The 14,989-nt window shown below is 43.2% G+C and overlaps 1 protein-coding gene across 1 annotated transcript in view; it reads left to right on the forward strand.

Annotated features, from left to right (window-relative positions):
• The window catches only part of sorcs3a (sortilin related VPS10 domain containing receptor 3a), a 175,541-nt gene that overhangs the window by 64,569 nt on the left and 95,983 nt on the right, over positions 1 to 14,989 (forward strand). Inside the window, exon 2 of the mRNA XM_028393516.1 lies at positions 13,151 to 13,218. Within this exon, the coding sequence (XP_028249317.1) occupies positions 13,151 to 13,218 (68 nt within the window). The remainder of the gene's footprint in view (positions 1 to 13,150; positions 13,219 to 14,989) is intronic.

Raw genomic sequence — 14,989 nt, forward strand, 5'->3', positions numbered from 1 at the left:
CCTTTATGACCCCAAAGTTTCTGATGACTCCCTGAACAGGCTCCATCAGCCAGGTGGAAGGCATAGCAGTAATGGAAGGAGTGCCGTAGTGGCATCAGCACACCACACTCCAGCCTCTGCTAGCCCAGCATTGTCACAGCAGATGTCAATGTAAGCAGCCCCTGAGCCATCAGCAAGCCGTCCCCCAGCCGATGGATCAAGTGCTTGATCAATGGCCTAACATATTGCAATTTTAATTACGCCCGGTTCACTTGTGATGCTTTTAGTGTGACGTCTGCAGCTTCTAGTGAGGCGCACCTGCATCCTGGTGACAGAGCAGGTCTTTACCTTCCACCGCGTCATGCAGAGACAGTAAAGGGAAGAATGTAATATGAGCGTAGTGGTAATCAGCTGTCCTGCTGCCGTCACGTTGTGTCACCTCTGAGAAGATTCACAATGACACGTGAGCTCCTGCGCTCTGCTCCTGCGCTCCCACCAACACCCCAACGTTACCAAAGAACCGGTGAAAGTGACAGACTCCAACTCATTCCTGTCGCTCGTTAGCAGGATGAAGAGAACCATGCGCCTCTAATCAGAAGTGATGTGCCTGTGGTAACGCAGGAGGAAGGAGGGGATGGAGAATGACTGATTAGATTAATAGCAACTTGCAGATGTGTTCAGGCCTTTAGCTGTCAGGATAATTAACACTTTTTGAGAAATAAAACTTCTTCATTGTCATAAAAAACGTTGTGTGAGACGAACGTCAGAGTGGCCACAGAAGCTTCTGCTGCTGACAGAGCTCGACTCCCATGTCTCCTTCCACTCGTGAATTTGTTTTTCACACTCATTTGCACAAAAAAATGGACCATTTTCTTGCCAAAGAAAAACACATTTCACACTTGTGAAGCATCAGCCCACCTGCTTCCCTCTGACAAGAAGTGCATCCAGCTTCATATTTCAGATTTCTTAGCTTCTCTTTAGGCTTTGGTCTTAACTTGTTTTCCAGGTAGAAAAAAAAATCTGCATCCTGTAAACAACAATGCACATAACCGTGTTTCCAGGCTATATATCAGACAGCCTCTTATTAGCAGCACTCTGTGCCGCAGTCCATTCTTCAACACGCTCCCCATATATACTGCCTTTCTTTTCTAATTAGCCAACTTGCAGAGCTACATTTCCGCTAAAAATACTTTCCTCAGAGAAATAGAAATTCTTTGAACATTTTCCACATTGTCACTGTGGGCTCCAGCTGAATTAACCCTCCCATGTATTTAATGATAAGATGAGGAAAATCAGATGTAGTGGAACAAAGCAAAGGGAGCTGCTTTGCTGCTCTTTTTATAGTCAAAGATATGATAGTTTCCAAATCTTTCCTTTAGTGTCAGCTCAGGAGATTATGTGATGTCTGACTGTGTGTGTGTCGGTGAAATTCCACCTTTGTTCTGTCTGTGTGTTGTAAAGTAAAGAGTCCACACAGGCTTTGTTTTTATGGCACCCTTGCCTGCACTGTGATAAGCTCTGACCCCGAGCGCAGTGCTCTACCCACGGCCAGATAGTGTTTGCTTCGCTTGACTTCCTACAAGGGAAGGGCCCTGAGACTCAGATGCACCATGGGAAAGAGAAATAGGAATTCTAAATGGCTGGTGTCCTGCATGAAATCCTTAAAATGGAACAATACAAATGGAGCCTATTAATGAGAGCTGTAAAGCGGCTCTTCTATAAAACTAATCTTTTGATGAAGAAGCATTTTTTCCCCCTGTGTGTTTAAGACAGTGCAGATGTTTTTATGAATATTTTTAATGAGGCGTTGGAATGAAGCAGATGTCTGGATGATGTCATTTGATTGTGAAGCTGGCTGTTTGGCTGATTTCCAGCTACTGGGTGGCTCCAGCTCTGAATCAGACTCTCACCCAGACGTCTATAGACTGTTTGGTTTGCACTCACGGTTCCAGAAAGACATTTAAAAAAGAATTTTAGCCATCTAAAAAATGATGACAGCTTTGACACATGTATGTTCCAGCACAGATGGTGACCAGCTAACCAGCAGTGACAACTTTGACACTGACTATCGAGCTAAAAGCAATACACGGAAGGTCATGTTTGTACTGCTGCTAGATGTTGCAATAAATTTTTTAGAGGCAACAAGCAGGCAAAGATTGTCCACTTTCATGCTTTATCTGAAAGTGAGTGGTTCGTTGGCTAGAGCACTGTTAGCCTTCATCTGAGTAAGGTGGCAGGATGACACAGAATCTAAAGAGTAAAAACTCAACTTCAGTTTAATTATGTGACATTTAAAAGACAGGTCTTCCTCCAATATCAAGTCCAGGTATTTGTATGAGCAAACTAATTCTCCTGGCCTGCCCTGTAATGTATGGAGAGAACCAGGCACCAGGGTTCTAGTAAAAATAAAAAGATCGAACTTAGAGAATTAAGACTGAACTGAATACATTCAAAATGCTTCTTGTAGCTTATTTAGCTTAGTAGGGCTGAACGATTTTAAGAATAAATTGAATTGCGATTTTTTTCTGGCAAATATTGCGATTTCGATTTCATCCACGATTTTTTTCAAATCATGTCAAACATGTTTCTGTGTAAATGACTTCAGGTAGCTGCTCTGTCACTTCTCAAAAACTATCAGTAGATCTAAAAGTAAACTCTGATCACGTGCACTCAGTATTAGTTTTAATAAACATGAAAATTTAAATAACAATTACAGAACAAAATAAAGTTTTATTTCAAATAGGTTAAAAAGAAGACTAATGTAGTTCTGTAAAGTATTATTCAACAGTCATTTAAACAGACTGAAGTGTGCCTCCTAAGGTTAAACAATAAATACAGTATTGAGACTTAAGTAACTCTTAAAGTTCAATGTGATTTAGAACAAATGATCAAACTTTCATGGGAATCATATCTAAGGACAAACGGAGCTGCTGCAGTCACCTCTGTCCACCGTTTACTAGAGTCCTCATATGGAGCCTCTTCATCAAATGCCTGCGTTATTGTTTGGTGACGTCATTAGCTGCTGCCTCTGTCTGCATCTGATTTACACACACACACACGACACACACACACACACACACGACACACGCGACACACACACACACACGACACACGCGACACACACACACACGCGCCACACACACGTGACACACGCGCCACACACACAGGTGTAGAAGAGCTGCTGACGGCACAACAGCAGCGAACCTGAATATAAGGAGCTGGTAATGTTCAGAGAGGTGGGCGCGTACGTGCTCGTAGCATTTACACGCGGCCCTTCCACTGCGACTCACGTCGCGCGCGCACACAGACACAGGCTTAGAGGACGCGCCGCTGCTGCCGGCAGAAACAGCACCGAACATAAAGGTGGAGTTCGTTTTAGGGACCAGTTCCTCCGTTTTCTTTTTGTTTTCAGCCGTAGCATTTGACAAAACAAAACCTGATTCAGTTAGGAGCAGTGCAAAAAATCGCGGCTTTGACGATCTCAAAATCGCGTCATCTGAGATCGCGATTTTCGGTCTAAAATGATAGATCGTTCAGCCCTATAGCTTAGGTGTATATTTAACCTTTAGCAGCTTCCTGCACACACTCTACATATAAACCCCAATGACCGACTCCACTGACCGCCACGACACTTTATCCCTCACCGGCGCCAAGGTGCCGCCTCAAATTGCTACCTGGTCTGTTGGAAACACAGTATCTGCTGTGAGTATTTTTTGCTTCTAACAAATTACTCTTCCTCTCTGAAGAAGATTGCAGAAGCTTTCTCCAGACTTACAGAAACTGGATCCAGAATGGCTGCCGAGCATTTGCAGCTGCTTTACAGACAGCAGTTGTTATGGTAACGTTTTTATCTCGAGTCTTTGAAGCTCAGGCAGGATATAGTGCGGTTGTGTGAAATAGCAGCACCTAAATCTTTTATTTTGGTTGGGGGAGGGGGGATGCAGAGCTTATATGACAGCTTTATCTGCGTGTGCTGGAAAGGTTATTCCTGCCGCTGCCCAAGTCCAGCCCAGTTGATAAAAGCAGATGCGCTCACAATCTCACTGCAGACACATGGACTACTTGATTGGTTTATCAATTGACCTTTCCCTCACCTTGTAACTGTGCATTGATCTGCCAGCTCTCCTTTGAATGCCATGTCACTGCTCAGGCAGAAACTTGTGTCTGAGCAGTCGATAATAAAGCAAGTATCTCCAAAACTATATCTGCAACATGAAACCTCAGCAGAGATGATGTAGAGGTGAGCGCAGACTTCTTTTCAACAGAACAAGCTAAAGTGGAGCATTAACTGGCCTCCACACACATCCATGGTGATTGATGAAAACTAAGGTTGAACTAAAATTGAGTAAAACTACCTACAGAATGAAGAATAATCAATTGTTTATTGTGCGCTTTGCTGTCAACTTACACACAACAGCAAAATGAAAACAACACAATAAATTCAAATTTACAAATATGTTGGGCTGCAGCAACCGCAGACTAGATAAAAGAGACCCAGTCACGTGACTTACGCTTGTTACATACTCCACTATACAGAGAAATCTATTGGTGGTTCCAAGGTAACAAGAACAAAAATAAAATTCTTTTCGGGCCGGACGTTTCATAATTCACGAGAAACGTGTGTGCTGAACTCCTCCTTCAGTCCTCCTGCTGCAGCGTGCAGCGCTCACACACACACACACGTTTTGATGTTACGCTGCTGAACAGCAGAAGCAGAAGTTTAGGTGAACATGTTTAGCGAAGGAGGAGCAAGATGTTGCTACTATTTGGGATTTTTTGGTTTTGCTTGTTTCTCAGATATCTCTGCTTCAAACGTTCACCTAAACTGCTGCCAGTGTTAATTTTGGCAGCAGTTTCTGATTTAGTTTTTATTTTAGTCTTGTGACTAAAATGTCATTCGATTTTAGTCACATTTTAGTCATCAATATTTTTGAACTTTTAGTCTAGTTTTAGTCGACTAAATATCAAAGAATTTTAGTCGACTAAATCTGCCGTGGATTTAGTCGACTAAAATTCTATGATATATATTTTTTCATGAAATAATTAAGGTTTGAAGTGCAATAAAAACAGGCACAGCTTTAACTTGTGTTATTTGAAACAAACACCTCTTTATTTAATTGCTTTTCACAAAAGAACAACAAAAGAACAGTGAACAGTGAGCTGCTCTCCCTGAATACACTGTTCAGTCATGACCTTCTTCATGAATCCTCCATAACTACAGCAAAACACTTCAGTGACAACTTAGAAACAGGTCGCATGCTGTAAAACCATCAGCAGCGGTGTCTTCATTTATAGATTTTGTCACGTGTATCTTTGAACGGAAGTTAAGACGACTCGTCTGCAAACGTCGCTTCAGGTTTGTTGTGTTTTTACCGCTGATAGTCGCTCCGCACGGTTTGAACCGTGTTGTTTGTCTTGACATCAAACGTGTCCGTGTGTCTGTTCTTCTCCTGTGTTGTGTGACCATGCATGAGGACGCCTTCTTCCAGCATCGCGGGGTAACATCCTTACACAGAGAGATCACTTCTGATTGGCTCTCTGCCGCCGTCTCCTGATTCGTCCCTCCCTTCCACAAACAAAATTTGCTCTGATTGGATCTCGTCTCCATCAATAATTTCGTCTCGTTTTTATTCGTTGACGAAAGTGTCAATCCATTTCGTCTTCGTTTTTGGCACCGTGCGTTTTTATTTAGTTATCGTCTCATTTTTATCAGCAAAAAAAGGTCGTTAACGAAAACTATGACGAAAATGATTCGTCAACAAAATGAACACTGACTGCTGCTTCTGCCGACTTTCAGCAGCGAAACCTCAGAACCTGTATGCGTGTGCACGCGCATGATGCACTGCACGCCGCAGTAGGGGAGCCGTATGAGGACTACACACACGTTTCTCGTGAAGTATGAAAAGTTTGTTTCTGTTCTTGCAACCTCTGGAACAAGAACAGATTTCTCTGTTCTCTGGATATGTAACAAGGTCTACAAAGCACTTTTATTTTTTACAGCAAGGGGACATCACAAAAGTAATAATCGAATTAATCGCCATGAGTGAAATTACGTCGGTTAGAGGGTCTAAATGTCGGTTTTGATATGTTTTCGGTTAATTGCCCAGCCCTAGCTAAGGACATAAAAAGCAAGCAAATTAAGCTTAGCCAACTAGCTGTAGTGTGGCCACACTATATTATTTTATTAATAATTTATGGTACGCAAGCTGATTTAACATCCAGATCAATCCCAGGAGGAAGCAGCCATTAGATGACAGGCTAGCTTAACAATAGATGTCTATTTCAGCAGGTCAACACAAGCATGTGGTTGAAAGAAGACAGAAAAGGGCCTTAGGAAGAGATAAAAGCAGGGGGTGAAGGTGAGGAGCAGACGTTTGGACCACATGAGGATGGTAATATGAGAAACTCCAGAGAGAAGAAAGATAGGAGGTCTGAGCAAAGAGACATCAAGTGAGAACAGTGTGAGAGGGAGAAGAGCAGATAAACGGAGATAAAGAGGCTTTAGGGGAATACACAGACGTGGCTGAAGAGGAAGAAGACAGACACGTATATGAGAGGAGGCCTACAGTGAAGGAGGGGAGGGATTCATACAGGAAGCGATGATGTCCAGGGCGGCCACGGAGCTTCTCCCTTTAAGGGTCTCAGTGGGACTGTAACACACCACAGCACACAGTACCACAGTGGGCTGCACGCAAACTCATTTTACATCCTTTCATCCCCCGATGGCCTTCATGTCAGAAATGTTTCATTTGTGAATAATTGCAACATTCAGTGGTGAGTTTAACTTGGTTTTCATTGGTTAGGAATCAGCCATCCTGGTTCAGGGCTGAAGGGCTCATCTCTCTTTGTAGTCCATAATTATATGTGCACGCTCACATGCTGCTGCCCCTCTACCCTGGACACACAAAATCTGACACTCGGAACAGGAAACTCCCTAAAAATCTGAAAAACTTATTTGACTCTTATTATTATTTGCAACTTTGAATCGAAGACATTAGAAGTATCAGAAGATTTGAAGTCGAGAACTCCAGTTCCCCATGGCCTAAGCAGTCCAGGCTTCTCTCCCCTGGGCTACCTTTACCATGTAATCCCCCCATCATGTCCTGGGTCTGCCCGGGAGCCTCCTCTTGGTTAGACGTGTTAAGAACACCTCAATAGGAAGGTCCCTAGGGGGGCATCCTAACCAGCCGCCCGAACCACCTCAACTGGCTCCTCTCTGAGCTGCTCCTAGATGACCGAGCTCTTCGCCCTGTCTCTAAGGCAGAGTCTGTTCAGCCTGCAGAAGAAACTCAACTTATTAGCTGCTTGTTTTTGTGCTCCCTTTCTTTCGGTCACTACCCACATCTTGTGCTCATAGGGTAGGGACATAGATTGACCTCTAAAACAGACCAGACCTTTCAGGATTACACAAAATCAACCATTCCCTGTCAGTTCCCACATGTTGTTCAGCCCCACGTCAGGAAATTAACTTCCATGTGTCATGTGTCTTGTTAAGATGCAGCAGACGTGTCATGTGTGATAAATATGTATCACATTTGCCCAAAAAAAATAACAGCAAAAGACCGCAAGGAGCAGAACCACGCATTCTGCAGGAAAGTGGATTCAAGCATAAACCGAGCGTAGACGTCAGCGAGACAGGTCACTGTGACACAGGCCGCTGCCTCCTGGTCAATGTGCTCTGATGTCAGTGCCGTGATGTGCATGGTTAGCAGTAACGTAGATGGCGTTAGTGATCGTGTTTTCTGGCTTGCATGCCAATCTCTGTGAGTGTATGTGCGTGGAGCATAATCGAGAACATAGGTTTCCTGACAGACCAAGGCAGTGCCCATATCACTGCAGATGTGGCACCATTAATTATATTGAGACTTAAAATGTATTTTCTTCTTCTTTTCTTTTTGAAAAGTTGCTAAATTTGTGAGATAAGAAAATCCTTTATTAATCCCCCACAGGGGAAATTCTTGGGGAGAAAACAGGAAGCTACTTTTCCTACACAGCATGAAACTCTCAACACAGACATGATTGCTTTCATTGGTGCAGGGTTGTTGTTGATTGCTCCTGTACATGACAAAACACAACCTCAACTTGAACTGTGAATCTATCACTCCAGGCTCAACAAACATGACTCAAGTGTCACAAGGTTACCAAGTTGTGCAGCTGAAGGTGTCTGCAGGTGTCCCACCACAGTTGGAAATGAAATGTCCATGCTAACTTATAATTGTGGGGCTATAAAATGCTAGAAAGTTAGCTTTCAAGGATCTTTCTAAGCTTCTTGTATGTATTCTTTGATCTGATTGGTTGGTTAGCTAGTGACCGAAAGATGGTTCCTCCAATCACCTGCTGAGTATTCTGCCTGTCCTTCAGAAAGCGGCCCTTTCATGCATTTCAGGACTGTTTCTTCTTGATGTCATCTGTTGCTGCTCGTTGACATTGTGTCTCATAAACAGTTCTCACCAATTGACAAACTAATTGCTCAGCTGCTGTCATGCAGGCGAGAGGCGGAGAAGCTTAATCACTTGTAGATAATGATCAGTTCCAGCTGCCATTTTGTTGCCCTGATGTTTGTTTGCTGGCTGCTAAAAGCCTGTTTTTCAGATGTATGTGTGTGTGTGAGACGAGTCAATACTGGAGTACGATGACATTTTGCAATCAAAGGCACACAGAGAGCTCTTTTGTTGCGGGTACGGCGCACAAAGCTTTGAATGTGTTTGAGCTAAAACACAGAACGGGGTCTGAGGGAGTCAGACTCTGGAAGATTGATGTTCTGTGCATTCAAGTTTGAAAACTTTCTTTTTGAGCCGCTACTTTAGACGCCACTTTGAACAGAGTGAAACAGATTATTAAAGTTAGATTAATTAACAAAATGATATAAATACTGTACAAAGAAAGTTAATCTCATAAATGTTTTTTTTTCTCTGTGGTTCTCCTTTTGTTTTGACGAGCTTGATGGTGTTATAGTTAAAACACACTAAGGAAGAATGAGTCAAGACCAAGCAGCAACCATCGGGGCTCAGACTTGAATACATCATTAAGTGACATTTATTGGCATTACTGCACTTTGGTAAATTCTCACAGTATATCGTTTGCGGGTCCATTCCCACTAATAGGAATCAGTGTTAAAGGGTTTAGTTGCATTTAAGGAATGTTAGCGGTTGCCACATATATTGACTTGTCGACATGTTGATTTTGACTGCTGTTGTGGATTCATAACAAACCCATGCAAACCACACAACACAAATCTTCTCTCAATACGACATATTTTTTTAATCCGCCTCAGCATTAGGAAAAACAGTCGTCTCATAGCGACAGACACACTCATCCATTAATCTCCCTGATAAAAATGTATTCATATCTGCACTCCATGATTGTGTATGCATGCACAGTTGTTATAAAATCAGCTCTGCATGAGCAGGGAGGCAGAAAGGATTAGTCAGCTGATGCTGGTGGAAAATGCATACATGTGCAATGAGCCCTGCTACACTAGCTATAAGGCTATATAACCATAATAACCAGGTTATTATTGCACGGCATCCTGCTGCTGATCAATACTGACAACAACGTCATTCATGGTCTGTGACCATGAAGGTTTGCTCCTAGATGATGACACATAAAGTGGTAGTGGTGGAAAAGTTGTCCTGATTTCGAGTGCTCCTTTAGTTTGACTCAGTTACATTTAAAAAGAAAACAAGTTGAAAGTTCCTTCGTGTTATCAAAGCCGCCTTCTTTCCTTTTAGCATGAATGCTATTCAAGAAAGCCAGCTTTAATTTAGCTGCCTTGCTATGCAGTTACCTGACACCGAAGGTGACATCTCTTCAGGTCGTGATCACAATTAAACTATCGCTCTGTAAAAGAAGAGCGCGGAGCGATTTTCTCTGGGAAAAGTCATTAACGCTGTCATTAGCATGCTCTGAGCTGAGCTGATATCAAAATTGTGTTTGGCACTTTGACTTGGTCTTTGAGGAGAAGGGGGACATTTAGTTATGCTAATAACATGTTTTCACCACAGTTGGTTAATTGCTGAGGCAACAAGGCTAATGCATGAGCAGTGTGACTGACATTTTGATTCAATAATTGTGAGTCGACCGGGGCATTGAGAAGGGGAGAGTGCACTTGAAATACAAACACCCTGTCAGACGTTTGTGCTGCAGGTTTGTCCTTCCATCACACCCGCTGTCTGTTGGACAAAAACCGTGAACACTTGTGAGCAAGTATGTAAATAAACAGAGTGTGTGTCTGCTGCTCTTTGAAATCCACATGCATCCTGTCTGAGGGTTAATGCATTAAACATTTTTAAAAGAGGCTTTTAAGGTTGGCTGAAAAGATGTTTTGGAGACACATTCTAAGATGTCTCTGACGCAGGGACAAAAGTACCCTCTGTGTTTTTCAGCTGCTGTCCTGCTTGTTCAATGTGAATTTCAAATTTTGACTGTCATGTGGGGATGAGACAACTCCTGCCTGTGTGTGCCGCTGCCCCCCAAAGTGCACACATGCACACATTTTCTCTGAAATATTCTTCCAACAAAGTACACACAGGCTTACACACACACACACTGCCAGCTTTGCTTTGTTGTGTAGCCGCATGGCAAGAATCCATTTTCTTATTATTCAGCGCTGCCCTCTGCCTGGCACTGCAATCCTGTTTGGCCTGAACCGTATGTTCAGTCTTAGTCGTCGAATCCTTTGGGCATGTGGCACATCTTTACCCTCAGAACCATGTGAGGAGTCCCTGGAGAGCAGCTGGCTTGTTTGGAGGGCTCGTGGGGAGTGTGCGGCTCAGCTAGAGGTGAAAAGGTCCTGCGGGCCACGGCGCTTCGTGAGTGCTACGGGAGGTTGAGGCTGCCAGGACATTGGCTCAACCCCTCCTCCAACCTCCCAGCCATGTGACTCAATTCAAGCTTGTCAGGCTGCTTTAAACAAGCAGGGGAGGGAAATGCTAATGAGAGACGTGGATGCTAATGAGCAGGAGCAGCAGACGTTTAGTCAGGGAGAGAAAGCAGAAATCATCTTATTATGTAAACGGATGTTTCCCACTCTTTGAGGTTGGGTCAAGTGTGTGATAAATGCTAAATAATTGCATGTGTATGCTAAGAGTTAGCTTCAAGGTGAATGTAGCTAGCTGCTACCAGATGGTAATAAACCTACAGCTGTGGAACAGAGCTGTGATCCTCCACTCTGGAGTATCCCACATGAACACTGATCTCGTCACGCTGGACTCGGGCCTTATTAAAGGCAGAAGTTATTAAAGTCTGATGACACCAAAGCTGCATGTGCAGAGATGGTTGGATCAGGCTTTTCCACAGGGGGCAAGCATGGCAGCGTACTCTATCGAGAGGAACTAAATTTTGATAGACGGTGCTAATTATGCAAAGAACTACTTCACGACATGCTAATCTGTCATTCCTGGAACCATGTAGTGTTTTCCATGCTGGTGTTGGGGAGAACTCAATTTGCTATAAATGCAAATACATTGTAGTTCTTTGTTGAGACGGATGTGCTGCAGCTGCAGGGGGTGTTGAGTTTGCATCTAGATTCAGCTACGTCTGAGATTATTTGTATTCATTTAAGTGTGTTTTTGTCCAAAGACAAAAGTCAGGCACCAGAACACCAGAGAGTTTCTGGTGGATTTTTAAAATAAAACAGTGAGACTGAACTCTGGCTGATTTAGTGTAGCAACCGGCAGACAGACAAACAAAGCCACAGCCATGTACGAGGAGAGATTCTTATTTTAGAACATGCTTTTTATTCAGACAACATCCAGTAACCCAGCCTGATACATGTAGAGAGGACATTAACCATCAGGTCAATCAAAACAGGCAGATTACTCCAAGATTTAGTGAATCTTATGGGTGCTTGTAACAAACACACAGCAAAAAACACGTCTGGTGGGAACTGATGTCGCGATAAAAACGGGGTGAGACACATGGCGTCAGTAGCAACCACATCAGAGATGATGGTACCCTTCTAAGTTATTGAGTGCTGCACCCACAGTAGTCGGATGCTAGCTGCTGCCTGGTTGTTTGGTTGTTTAGCTTTGACACTTGAGTCTCTTTTTCTTCTTTTTCCAATAAACAACAAACCCTTCGTGGAGTAGTTTTAGTTTTCTGCTATTGTGAAGTTCTCACTCTACCTTATTATATATAAGACAGACACACACCTGCTACCTTAGACTGGACATCAACAGGATAGTAGTTGTGTGCAGTTCACCAAGCAGGTGCTCATGAGTGAGTGAAGCTAAATGGTTAAAATAATTCTTTACACCTGCTGAATAACATTAAAATATGAACTGTTCGGAGCTCTCAGATCATCTGCTGTTTACGTTCTATGCACACAGAAAACTGCCCTAAACCTCACATACGATTCTCTGAACACACACACTCAGTGACAGTGGTGATTCCACAGACATGAGATCTCACAGAAAGTCGTGTGATTAAACATGACGTCATGAGATAAACAAATATGGAGGTCAGCTATAATTTTATAATTTTTTATAACTCTACAAGCTTTTCTCTTTTTCTGTATTACATATTACATGTTTGTCAGTTTGATGCCCAAGCGTGTTTGATATTGTTGAGGAGGAGGGGAGGCTCCAACTGAATTATGAGCATAACAAATTTGGGGCAAAAATGAGCTGCATCGTTGCTGAAAAGTTCTGTATAAATTTCCTTTCTTTGAGTACTTGTATGTAGAAAAAAAGAAGGCTGGCCCCACCAGCATACACAAACACACCAGAGAGATGAAATTCACATCTTTTATTAGAAATGCTCCTTTTCTATTGGTCCTTAATCTTTTAGTATTGTTTATGTATGAAGAGAAAAAGATGAGACGTGTGTAAATCTAATCGGATGTCGCATTCGGGAGCCAGTGGTCTCAGTGTCTGAGCTCCTTCAGCCTTTATTTAAATCAATTACTTTTCGATGAATCTCTGGATGTTTCTCCAGGCAGTGTCACAGAGATGAGGAGGAAGCAAATAAGTGTGTTTACTGAAATGTCAATTATGGCATTAAGGTTGAGCCCAGACACCCAGCGAGACACCCTGATGTCTGCAGCTCTGCCTCCAGGCTCAGGCTCCTCTCTGCAACAGCATCCGTCTCTCACTCTCTCTCTTCTCCATGTTCACTTGTAATCAAGAATTAAGAATCACTACCTGATGTTTAAATCTCCTTCTTTTTTCAGGTGATCCTGATTCTGACTAAACTGTACGACTTCCACATCGGCAGCGTCACAGAGAGCACGCTTTGGAGGTGAGTACAGAGGAGCTTTCCGTTCATTAGATATTAACCAGCAGATGTCTTTGAACCTGTGGCCTTGCACAGTGACCCTGCGGTATTGTAATTCCAGTGACACCTTCACACTTGTGATAAACCCTTTAGAATAAACAGCGCCTGCTTTGTTCACTCATTTTCCCGGCTGTCTGCGCTCCGTCCTCGCCGCCGTGGTGTCATGCACGGTCAGATGGGGCACTCAGGTGGAGGATGCTGTTTGTCATGCTCGTGTTCTGCAGTATTATCTGATGTACTCAGCTTCTTCACCCCTACTGGGAGTAAAACAAACACACACACACACTTGTGAAACAACAGGAGTACTTGTAGTGAGAGCAGTGAAAAGATGGCTAACACATCCCTGATGGGTTGATACTACATGAAGCCATTTTGAAATCAGGATTGTGCGACACACAGACACACACACATGCACTCGGTCCTCCTAAGCTTTTATTTCCGGGGGAAATTGTCTCTTTTAGGACAAAAGGTCCTCTCAGGTAATTGAGCTCCTCTGAACATCGATTGTCCAATTACAGTTTAACAGGCGTAAGTGCACGTGAAACATGTTAAACTTTGGAGTGTCTACAGGCTGTGTGCCTGTTCAAAACAAAAGTAGGAGCAGTAAATGTGTTTTAAACTTCTTTACAGCTGTCCAACTACCTTGGACTCTATATAATCTCTATATAAATATAAGCATAACAAACTAGCTAGCTAGCTAGTTTTTACCACAGCATGGAGTCGAGTGTTGGCAACTTGGCGTCTCTCTCGCTACATTTAATCTAAAGCAACTTGTGACTCACTTGTGACTCTCTTGTGACTTTTGAAAGCACGTATCATTCTGCAGTCAGACTACTGTCCTCGACAAGCAGCGGCCATGAGCTCCTCCCCCGCCTCAAAACACTGTAGCTTCACGTAGCAGGTTCAGCTGCAGTCAGAGCAGAGACCCACACCACTCTGCGTTAAATCGTGCACAAAGCTGCCGCTGGTCCCTTCAGTGCTTACAGAGCGGGATGTAAATAGCATATTTAAATGGCAAAAATACAAAGAAAACCACGGACATCAGCACTGTTAGCATTGCATAGCTTAGCGTAGTCTTAGAGTTCAGTCTAGCCAACTAGCATGTCGTTCTCTGTCCGACGGTGTGTGTCTGTGTGTGTATGTGCATCGTGCCTCTGTGCGGTGAATTGTAAACGCACAACCATGCAGACAGAAATGACATGCTGCTGTGCAAATAAGATGAATAACATGATGTTTAGTTTGGTTAATAACAGAACAAGGTGTAGACCTGTTCTATAAGAAAGGTTTTCTTAAACGGCTTCTGTTATGATCTGGTGCTATATAGAAATGACCCGATATAATGATAAGGGAAACACTGAACTATATTATAGTTATTACGGCTGATAAATTGGCAAATACCTCATATCGGCTGATAAAGTCAATTGTCACAATTTGCAGCTAGCCACCAGGGGGCGATCCAGATGTTTGGTCTCAGTGTTGTAGGGCTGTCATGGTGTCCATCTCGACACAGTCTCAGGTTTCCATTAATCACTAGTTATGTCAGAAGATGGTGCCATACTGTAACATGGCTGTACTAAAATGGAGGCCTGCAGTGCTTCAGAAAACACCATTTCACTTTTTTAAAAAAAGAGTTTGTTTACAGCTCATGGACATGCAGCTCATTCGGTCTGATCACACTCTTTCCTCTCACCCTCTCACCACTGATCCAGTTCTGCCCTTGAGTCAAACACAGCAG

Source organism: Parambassis ranga, chromosome 1 (assembly GCF_900634625.1).
Source record: "Parambassis ranga chromosome 1, fParRan2.1, whole genome shotgun sequence".
Lineage (NCBI taxonomy): Eukaryota > Metazoa > Chordata > Actinopteri > Ambassidae > Parambassis > Parambassis ranga.